The sequence below is a fragment of the Dioscorea cayenensis genome, chromosome 4 (assembly GCF_009730915.1).
Source record: "Dioscorea cayenensis subsp. rotundata cultivar TDr96_F1 chromosome 4, TDr96_F1_v2_PseudoChromosome.rev07_lg8_w22 25.fasta, whole genome shotgun sequence".
Taxonomy (NCBI): domain Eukaryota; kingdom Viridiplantae; phylum Streptophyta; class Magnoliopsida; order Dioscoreales; family Dioscoreaceae; genus Dioscorea; species Dioscorea cayenensis.
This window is the reverse complement of record NC_052474.1, coordinates 180,111-191,117: the sequence shown is the minus strand read 5'-3', so window position 1 is coordinate 191,117 and position 11,007 is coordinate 180,111. Positions and strand designations below refer to the sequence as shown.

The 11,007-nt window shown below is 35.7% G+C and overlaps 1 protein-coding gene across 5 annotated transcripts; it reads left to right on the top strand.

Moving 5' to 3' along the window:
• Positions 1-2,699: 2,699 nt before the first annotated feature.
• On the top strand, positions 2,700-10,120 carry LOC120258837 (kinesin-like protein KIN-4A). 5 transcript variants are annotated; one of them, XM_039266277.1, is made up of 7 exons: positions 2,700-3,188; positions 3,273-3,345; positions 4,046-4,130; positions 8,035-8,100; positions 8,262-8,380; positions 9,496-9,593; positions 9,699-10,114. In XM_039266277.1, exons 3-7 carry the CDS (start codon positions 4,103-4,105, stop codon positions 10,033-10,035), a joined length of 648 nt encoding a protein of 215 aa, XP_039122211.1. In that variant the 5' UTR covers positions 2,700-3,188; positions 3,273-3,345; positions 4,046-4,102; the 3' UTR covers positions 10,036-10,114. The 5 variants fall into 5 exon arrangements, with proteins under 5 accessions (XP_039122211.1, XP_039122207.1, XP_039122208.1 ...); XM_039266273.1 differs by having other exon boundaries at positions 9,496-10,120; XM_039266274.1 differs by having other exon boundaries at positions 8,265-8,380; positions 9,496-10,119.
• Positions 10,121-11,007: the final 887 nt, after the last annotated feature.

Below are 11,007 nucleotides of genomic sequence, written 5' to 3'. Positions count from 1 at the left end.
ACCCTCTAACTTGAGGAGATGTGTTGGACCAAATGTTATTGTTAATGTAATTGGGCCTTTGAATGTTATTATTTAAGTTATGCTAATTCCCAGTAACATTACATAGTGTGTTGTATATAAGCCTTGAATATTGTATTCATTACACTAAAAAAATGAGAACATAGCATCTGCAACAGATGTTGATGAGAACTTGTGAGAAGAGAGTGAGTGTCAGGCTGAGAAAGCAAATAAGAGAGTTGAAGGAACAACTGTAACGTTAGTCCAAAGTATACTTCATTCAAAGAAAGATATTTGTTCACATGCATACTCGCAACAGTCACATATATATGCCCATGTGACTGACACAGCACACTCTGCACCTGCTTCTGAGCAGCTTCTAACAACAGAAACTTTCCCAATTTTTGAGGCTTTCTCCTTGGATTATCGTTCGTTATAGATCTGAATATTAACAAAATTGATGAATATCCTCCCACACCAGTAATACCAGCTTAGATTGCTGAAGAAAACAATGCATAGAAAGTGCCAGGCTTCGAGATTTCCCAAAGAACGTACATTTTGCCAGCCCTTGTATTTCTCTCCATGTATGAAATTTGAAATGATTTACATATCATTGAGAACGCTCTTAAAAAGTGCAGGAAAAAGACCAGTGTAAACTGGCTCATTCCTGTCAAAAATCGGAGATCAAGGCGCCATAGCACAAATAATATATATAGGTGCTGAATTTTTCTATGTTAGCTTGGAGTTGGGAGGCGGTTTTTAAATTTAAAAAGGGCATTTCAGTTAGGTTGCAACTTAATTGCAGGAGACCAAGAAGCTATAGTTTTGTGAATATTTGCAAGAGGCTACTGGCTACCAATCATATTTGACCATTTTGTTATTGCTTTGAAATTATTTAGTTGTACATGTTTATTGAGGATCACTGCATGGCTTTGAATCAAATCAAGCTGACCTAGCAGTGCTCTTATAAATTTGGCTACTTGTGAACCTTATATAATGTAAAGGGATCGAGACCTAAATGTAGGTTATTATTATTCAAAAAAAAAAAAAAAATCTTCAAATGACTTTGAAAAGAGGGTGTTATTTGCGGAATGTAGGAAGCAGAATGGAACGTTGTTGTCCAGAGTATCCGCTATGTGTACCAAATTAATATAATAGGCAACTAGTTAATATACTCTCTTCTCAAGGGGCTGTCTAAAATCTTTGAGAAGAACATAATGGAATTATTCTTATGTGAATGGTCAACGATGGTGGTTTACTGAGAATTTGTCATCAATATCTTGAGAAAACAAAGTTTGAGAGCTGCAAAGAAGTCTCAGCGATAAGATGTAATTGTTAAGAAGTGAGTGAAATATGTTTAAGGGGTGGAAAAACCAGTTATGATGGAAACATACACCCTTGTAAGGGGTGGGATCAAAACCACCTGCAAGCACGTACGCCAATTTAATTGTGTCATTGCATTTTATTTATTTTCTTTTGAGTAGCTTTTGATCTAGGAAAGGGGGTCTTGTAGATGTGGAGGATTCTTGGGTTGTATCCCTTGATTAATGTGAAAAGGCATCATATATTGGTGATTGGTAAGTTTTTCTAGAGTGGGTTTGTCTTTTTCTTATTGCCTTTTCTCCTGCCCAAATTATGAGATGCTTGTCTCACCTGGAGCCTCTAGCTAGCATCTGGCACTGGAGGTATCAACACCCAGATGTTTATCTGCGCGTGTGTTGTCACTTGTCAACTCTGGCCTTGGTGGTCACTAGTAACTAGTTATATGGATTATTTCTTTGTCAGTTATGATGGCCTCTTTATTCATAAATTCCTCTAGTTTTAGATGCTTGCAGATTGCAGTATCATCATCACTTGAAAGATTCTTGTGAGATCAACTTTTCAGCAGTAGGAGATAAGAATCAGATAGATATTCTTGTTGCCATGAAATCCCATAGCCGGGGCAATGAATGAACTTCCACTAACACTATACCGCTAGCCAATAGATAGCTTAATATCACCATAGTGGTAGTACAATCACTATTACTGCATACAGTGACGAACAAATTCGATAGTTATAAATTATTTTTATCATTAATACTTTAAAAATATGATATTTACTAGGGGATTTTATTCCGTCAGTATAACTATTATTGTACTATAAATTTTATCTATAATAACAGTCAAAATCTATACCTATAAACTATTTTTACTAATAGTACATTAAAATTGTTAGAATAGATAAAATATTTACTAACAGATTTTGTTTCGTTAGTATAGCTATTATTGTATTATAAATTTTATCTATAGTGACGGTCTAATTCCGTAGTTATAGGCTATTTTTACCATTAATATTTTAAAATGATTTTTTTCAATATGAAATAATATTATATTACCAAAATTTATTAATATTTGTTTTTTTTTAAATTATTAGATAAATATTTGGTATTTATATTTTACAAGAAAAATAAAATCTCTTTCAAATTTCACTAAAATATAAATATTTTTTATAATTCAGGGTATTATTTTTATTGTTGTTTTACCACTTCTTGTGGGTTGTTGTTGTTGTTTTGTTTGTGTCTCTCCACATATGTGGGGGAAGTCTGTTGTCTGTTGTTTTATTTTAATTGAAGTGGTTTATCCACTTTTTTTTTTTAAAAAAAATATATATATATATAATAATATTATGTGTAAATATATATATACAAAGATCAAACACTCATTCCACTCCCCGAGAACTCCTCTTCTCGCTTCTCTACATCGCCGCCGGCCATCCACCGGCGATCCCTCCTCCTGCCGCAGATCGCTTCATAGCCCCCGTCTCCGCCTCCGATTCATCCATCAGCCGCCCGATCTGCGGCTCCGCCGTGCCATGTCCGTTTCCCAGCCGGCGCTCTTCGCCGCTCGCCGCCGCTTCAAGAGCAAGCTCCAGGACTATGAGCCTCAGGAATCCGTGAACTCTCGCTGCGTTTCTCGCTCCGATCTCTCCTTGCTTCGCCCCCTCTCCGCGTTGTCCTCCTCTCCGGTGCTCCAATTTTTCGTTTGGTTGGATCTAAAACCCTAGTTCTTCACGCCCAGGGTGATACATCGATCCATTCGAGGTGAGTTGAATCCCCTTCCCTGTCCTCGATATTCTTCACGACCAGATCGTCATCTCTTGCGGAATCCCTAATCTCTCAGCTGTCAACCTCCCTCCTTTTCACCATTTCGAGGTAAGTTGAATTAGGGTTTTCCGATCTCTTCCACTTTGTTTGTAGCTCTTTTTAGCTCTCTTGAATTCATTGTTTTTTATCTAGGGTTTCTTGATCGATCTGCGAGACGGGATAGATGGTGTTTTTGGACAATCGTTGAGGAAAAGACTCGTGAATGGTGAGATCTCTTGAGTTTTTTTCCTTTACATTTTGTGTTTGTTATTTTATGCTCTAATAGTTTTTTGCTCGTTGGTTCTTTGTTTCTTTATATGTGTTTTACAAGTTGAATTCCTTTTCTTGCTTAACTTCATGGTTCATGGTTCATAGCATTAATCACTTTTGGCGGTTTCTGTAATTCCTTTAATGCCAGAAGCTTGTCTGTAATTTGACACCTTATCTTCGCAGATTGGAAGTGAATCTAAACGAAATGTTCTCTTCTTAAATTAATGAACCTCCATTTGGCTTTTTAAGATTATGTGGTGATCTATACTGAAGATAGAACATGAACTGCATAGTTGGTCAGAGGAATAACAAGTCACAAGAATTGATTATGGGATTGTTCAACCACATATGCTTTACATTGATTTCTTGATGAGATCCAATGATACCTCTGTGCGTATTTGAGAATCTAGATCAGAATTGCTAGCTCTTAGGATACAGCTAACTAATTACAATGTTTACCTCAGGCAGATTAGGGCTTGTAACTAGGTGAAATTCATTCTTTTGTATACCTTTGACCTTTCCAAAGTTGTTGACAGTTCCTAATTGTGTTCTGTCACTCGAGAAATCTTTGTACCAATTACAATCTTATTTTTAAATGAGCATTGGTAGCATTTGAATTTTCATTACAAAATAACTTCAGTCAGTGTAAAGTACAGGTCTTGGCATGCGACTAAGATGGCTTCTCCGTGACTTGGCACCATGGCTTTTCCTTGATGAAACACAATCATCATCACTTTGAAGGTTAGTTTGCTGCATATTGATCTCCAAATACCTTGTGCTGAAGTGCATCTTGCACTAGATTTTTTTTTTTTGGCACTTTTTCTGTTAATATTTTGAATAGTTGGCTACTTTTTTTTGTGTCCTGATCTACCATGCATTATAGTTTTGCGGGCAGAATTCATAAAAAATCCTGAACCTCATATTCTACAATCTTAATTTTTCTACTCTTTTCATGACTTGGTAGGTCTTTTAATTTCTCGTAGAACCACTTTATTTCATAGTACTGTCTTTCTTAGTGTTATTGCTTAATCTGTTTGAAAAGTTCATTTTATTTTAATGGATGTGTTATTGTGTACAGAGTCTTTCCTAACTTGTTTAACTAGTAAATTTTTTGGCAAGGTACCAAACAATTGGCTTTTCTCATTTTAGGGTCTAAACTTCAATTTGAATCAAAATGTTTACCTATTGTTTTTAATATTGTTCATTCTCATTGATAAATTTTGTAGGCTTATATAGAGCCTTACACCTCACTCTTATAAAAACAACCCTGGACTATTTCATAGTTACCTATTTGCCCATAGGCCCCTGAAAAATTTGAAAATATATAAACATACAATAAATCTCCACACTCCCCCTCAAGATCGGCGAAAGATATCCTCTAAGCCCATGTTTTTAGAAGTGAGGAATGAGGTTCAACTCGGCGTCAAGGTACTCTTTCTAGCTAAGTCTAACGAATTGAGTCCTTTTGTTAGACAATCTGCTGCTTGGTCTTTGGTTGAAATATGGCCTAGCTCCAGTAGTTCACTATTTAACTTCTCTTTGATGAAGAACTTATCGATCTCGATATGCTTGGTCCTATCATGTTGCACTGGGTTGTTGGCAATGCTTATGGCCGACTTGTTGTCACACCATAACTTTATTCTGACTCCTTGATCCAGCTTCAACTCTACCAACATACCTTTTAGCCATAACAACTCTGTAACTCCCAAAGCCATAGCTCTGTACTCTGCTTCCACTGTCAATCTTGCCACCAAAGACTGCTTCTTACTCTTCCAAGAAACCAAGTTACCTCCTACAAAGCTGCAGTAACCCGAGGTGGATCTCCTATCATCGGAACAGCTAGCCCAATCAGAGTCACAGCACCCCTCAATGCTCACATGACCATTCTTCCTAAATATCAGTCTTTTTCCAGGAGCATTCTTCAAATATCTCAGGATCTAGTACACTGCATCCATATGACTCTTCCTCGGGTCATGCATGTAGCGACTCACCACGCTCACTGCAAAAGAGATATCAGGATGCGTGTGACTCAAATAGATCAACTTGCCTACCAATCTCTGGTATCTCTCGCGATCAACTGGTTCTCCGGCCTCTGCGCTCATCTTGAATCCTTGGTCGATCGGTGTAATTGCAGGTTTACACCCTAACATACCTGTCTCCGTGAGAGAGAACCATTCCCTCCGCTCCTCGAGCTATCTCAATCCCAAGGAAATATCGAAGCAAACCAAGATCTTTTATCTCAAATTCTTTGCCTAGTCTCACCTTGAGTTGGGCAATCTCTTTCTCATCATCCCATGTGATGATCATGTCATCCACATATACTGCAAGTATAGTAACGCAACCCCTATTTCGTCGAAAGAACACAGTGTGGTCAACGTTGATTTGCTGGTATCTCATACCTATCATAGCTCTCCTGAACCTATCGAACCAAGCTCGAGGGGATTGCTTTAGCACATAAAGAGATTTCTTCAATCTGCAGACCTTGCCCATTGTTTGGTCTGTGCTAAATCCTGGTGGTATATCCATGTACACCTCCTCCACTAAATCCCCATAAAGAAATGCATTTTTCACATTTAGCTGGTGTAGCTTCCACCCACCATTCACTGCTAGCGAGAGCAACGTTCAGACGGTGCTCATCTTCGCTACAGGTGCAAAGGTTTCATCATAGTCGATGCCATAGGTTTGGCTGTACCCTTTTGTTACCAAGCGTGCCTTGTAGCGCTCAATCTGCCCGTCTGGATTCTGCTTCACAGTGAAGACCCACTTGCATCCAACTGCCCTTTTCCCAGATGGTAGTGATACTAACTCCCATGTGCGATTTTTTTCAAAAGCCTTTAGTTCTTCCTGCATGGCTGCCTTCCACTTTGGGTCCTCCTTTGCTACCTGCCAACACTTGGGTATAGAGACAATGTCTAAAGATGCAATGAATGCTCTATATGTGGATGATAGATTAGAGTATTGAACAAATTGGTCAATATTATATGGAAACCCAAAATGATATGGAGGATTTCCCGCATTGCTGCGAGAAGTCCTCCTTAATGTCACAGGAGAAGAAGAGAAAGGAATCATATCACCTAGGTTAGTCATGGATGATGTAGGTGTCTCGAGAGTTGGAGAAGGCCGAGACAAGGAACTTGGCATGAGTGGTACTGTAGGCATAGGTACATTCACCTTTTCCCTCCTTTGGTACACTCTTAGCTTCCCATGAGCCTGTTTTTCTCTTCTTTCTTCTCCTGCCACTTCCAACTCATCATTAGTCGATTCTTCCCTCAAAACAGGACCCGATCCCATCTCTAACTGAATCATCTTTTCTTTCTCACTTTTCTCCCCCTTTCACCCTATTTTTCCACTATCTGGCGAGTCACAAAGGGTGAGGTTACTCTCAAGAGGTAGTATGGCTCAGACTCGCGAAAAGTCATATCCATACAAACAATCGCCTTTCTCCTGGGCTCCAACACACATACCTTTTCTGAGTGGCTGAGTAGCCTACGAAAACACATTTGATTGCTCTAGCTTCCCCACTGTTGGTTAGTATTACTTCATCTTTTTTTTTTTTTTAGCTTGTTGTTGGTTCCATTTGCAATTTATTATGTTAAAATGGAGGTTGTAAAATTGGCCTGTGCAGACTTAACAATGTAGAGAAGTCACCCTTATTTTCTTCTTTTTTTGGGAAACAATATGCTTCATCAGAGAGACCATGTTGTAATTCAATTTGGCTGTGAGTAGTCATTTGTTGTATTTTTGTAAAATTTATATATTTGGGTTACACTTTTTGGTATGCTATATGAATCTGTCCGTTTGAATATGAAGTTCATAAAACACAGCAGCATCACATGGTTTATTCTTTGTGTTCAACTTTAGGTTCATTGCAACCTGTGCTCATAGTTCTTATTCATTTTATAAAATTGTGATGTTGTTTTGCTGCATGTTGAGTGTTTTATTTGGGGATTGTTTTGTTCTTTTGAAATGAAAAATACATTTGGATGCCAGAGATGGAATTCTTAGTAGTTGTTTGGTTCATGGTAATGTAAAAAGATTACCACGTGTTACGTGGTAAGCAGAAAATACTACTATGTTTGGGGTTGCACAGGTGGTAATCTGTATGGTAATATCATATTACCAACCTGAGAACATTACCAAGAAAGTTGGTAATTCTATTACTATTAAATTTAGTGTCTATCTTGGATTATCAAATATGTGGTAATCTCATAACATGTTAATGAACTATTCCCAGTTTTAAGAGTTCTCAACCAAACATGGTTATATCAAATCATCACAATAATCCCAACCATATAACATTCTTATCCATATTACCATGGTAATCTCGTTACGTGGTAATATATCGTTACCACAAACCAAACGGCTCCTTAGTGTATTTTTATATTAGGTTCTGAAGGAAAGAATTTCATGGCTTGAATCCACCAATGAAGATTAGAAGGGAACTTCATGAGTACCAAAATCGACTTGGACTTATTGATGAGCATTATGAAAATGAAGCTCAATTAGCGACCTTATGTGTATAAAATTATTTATAAACTTAAATCTCATGGCCTAGTTACATTTGAATTGATAACTTGTTTATGTAAACTCTATCAATTGGACGATCTTTTTGTTAAGAGAGGTTGAACTTGTTTTGTGAAATCAGAAGAGCTAAAGCGGAGCCTGCAGAGCTCAGACAGTTTTGAATATCAAATGGCTGATAACCTAGAAGGCAAATTTCTTATACCTTCCCCATGTCTAATAATTTATTCTTGGATTTTTGGAGCACGTGAGAGAATTGGATATTGGAATGATCTAGTTCTCTTTATTTCATTTGGTTGCATTTGTTTCATTCTGTTGCATATTTGACTTACTGATAATTGTTTCCATCAGTAGTTGATAACTCAAAGGAGATTGATGAAGAGGTAGCAAAGGAATGGGAACATATGATGTTGCAAAACACTATGGGCAAGGAATTGAATGAGTTGAATAAGCGTTTAGAGGAGAAAGAGGTAATTATGATTATTAGCATGATTTTTCGTGACTTTAAGTTTTTTTTCTCTTTATGAAAAAACGTACAAACCAGTCAGTCTATTGTGTTTGAGTTCATGACATATTGGCAACAACATGCTATTCCACAAATGCAAAGGTTTGCATGTAATGTGTAAATCGGTAGTTGTGGTTCAAGTAGAAATGGAATTAATGAAGGTACTAACTAAAACTATTTAATTAAATATAAATACAGTACAAATAATTACTGTTAGCTCTCAAGTCTTTTGTAGATCTCGTTTAGTTCTGATATGGAAAGATGATAAAAGGTTTCTGCAAGTGGAGTATAGGATATGAAACAGCCATCTTCAAAATAAACTTCCAAAAAGTAATGGAAATAATATGATGTTGTAGTAGCAATGTCCACATGTAACCTGTAGATTGGTAGTCATGATTTAAGTTGAAATGAAATAAATAAATTTATTAATATTAACTAACACTATTTAATGAAATATAAATGCAGTAAAATAATTTACCATTATATCTCGAGGTTGTAGATCTTATTTAGTTCTGGTACAGAAAGATGAGAAAAGTTTTCTACAACTGGAATATAGGATATGAAACAACCATTTTCACAATAAACTTCCTAAAAATAACGGGAATGATGTGATATTTGTAAGAGTATGAAAAAGGCTATATATATATATATATAGAAGTATATTTCAGGTTGTGCTTGTACTTGAACCTTTGTAGTCCTATATCAAACTATATATTCTCTACTTGTTAAGTGATATAACATAAATATCCTCAGATTCTTAGCATTTTAATAGTATTAAGAAATAGTACTTTTCAGAAATTATTATATTTTCAACAGAATAGGAGACATGATGATTTTGTTATCTCCAGATCATGAATATGAATTTTTGATGCTGTTAAATCCCACAAAAGACACCCAACCTTGAACCCTGTTAATTGGTTTACCATCATATTTCCTTTCCTTGTGCCATATGTCTGATGATTCTTATGTATTTCACTTTATGAAGACTAGAAGTGGTTGTTACATGTATGATTACTATTTTGCAAGTCATTCTTGGTGTTTTAACGTAATGGAATATGTTTTTTGTCTTGCATCTTGCAGTCTGAGATGAAATCATTTGGTGGATTTGAAACTCTTGCTCTCAAACAGCATTTTGGAAAGAATCTCATGGAACTGAAGATGAAAAAAGAATTGTACAGGTTGATGATAATTTTTTCGAGTTCAGCACATCTATTTAAAATTTTATTATTACCCTTTTATTTTTTTGGCTCCTCTCTCATGCTTGAGAATATAAAACATTTCAGCAAGAGAACTTGCCTGGTAATTCTGATGGGGCAAACACATAAATTACCAGATGCCCACTTGCAGAAATTGAAGTCCCTTGAAGCACAGGGGAAATTTTGTCGAACTAGTGCCATTTGGAATTTGAATGTTATATTATACCCATCTTGTTCGTTTATGTGCATGAATTCTGTTCTTCAGATATTGGACCTTAATAAAAAAACAAGAAAATCAAGTGCAGCTTTTGAACCAAAAGCAGAGAGAGTGACGAAGCTGCAAAGAAATTTCAAGATTAAATACAATTTATTTCCTTATGGGCATGTTGACCTTGTGTACCGTTCTTTTTATCAGACTGTTTAAAAATTCATGAATGCTAATTACAGTACCTGGCAATTTTTTAGTTCATGAATGCTTATTTTTGGCTTTTTTTAATTTTAACAATCTGCAAGATATGGGCAATGGTTTATATTAAGCTATTTGTATGACTAAATGCTCATTACTCCATAAGGGTACTTGGTTTGAGTGTAAAGTTTCTTTACGTATGCTTCACTTTAGCATAGAATTAAATCAATTGAATGGCATTTTGAAAATTAAAAATTTCATCACTAACGGTATTATCTATTAATAAAATTTTTTAATAATTTTATCACTAAGATATATTGACGGTATTATCCGTCACTATAAATTTTTAAAAAAATTTCACTATAGATATATTGATAGTAAAATTTTTTAAAATTTTTATCACTATAAAAGTAAAAAATTTTAAAATTGATTTAAAAATAAGGATAGAGTGTTGGATATCTCTGTTAGTATAGGTTATAGTTACATACTCTATGCTGTCAATATATTTTGATGGGATATTATAATATATATAATTTTTGTCAATATAAACTTATAGTGTCAAGTGATAATTTGATGAAAATTTTACTGTTATAATAGAGTTAATGGCCGTCGGTATAGCATGAGTGACAGAAATTGAAGTTTGTCACTATATAATTTTTTATTTTTTATTTTATTATTATTATTATTATTTTTTGGTACCGAGTGGGTTATTGTCAGGGCGTTTTCAAAGCACACAAGTGCAATTGCTAGATAGAAGAAGCACTAATGAGTAATGACCCTTCATACATGTGCTACTTCACAAAATGGGGGATGAGGAACACTGGAACAGTATCTGTATAAATGACCTCAGCCGGTTTCGCTTCCCTGAAAGGTAATAGATACAACAGATTACGTACATATGCTTTTTTATCAGTCCCCAAGTCAAGCAGTGCTCTGTAAATTAATTGGCCAAAGTAATCGTATTCTGACATCTACTTTTCTTTTTATTAT

What these genes read in the sequence shown, in the direction of transcription:
- LOC120258837 (XM_039266273.1), top strand. Translation starts at nt 4,103, where the DNA reads ATGAAACACAATCATCATCACTTTGAAG. An exon ending in CAATCATCATCACTTTGAAG is followed by an intron (nt 4,131 to 8,034) that starts GTTAGTTTGCTG and finishes TTGTGAAATCAG; the next exon opens with AAGAGCTAAAGCGGAGCCTG. An exon ending in AGCGTTTAGAGGAGAAAGAG is followed by an intron (nt 8,381 to 9,495) that starts GTAATTATGATT and finishes TGCATCTTGCAG; the next exon opens with TCTGAGATGAAATCATTTGG.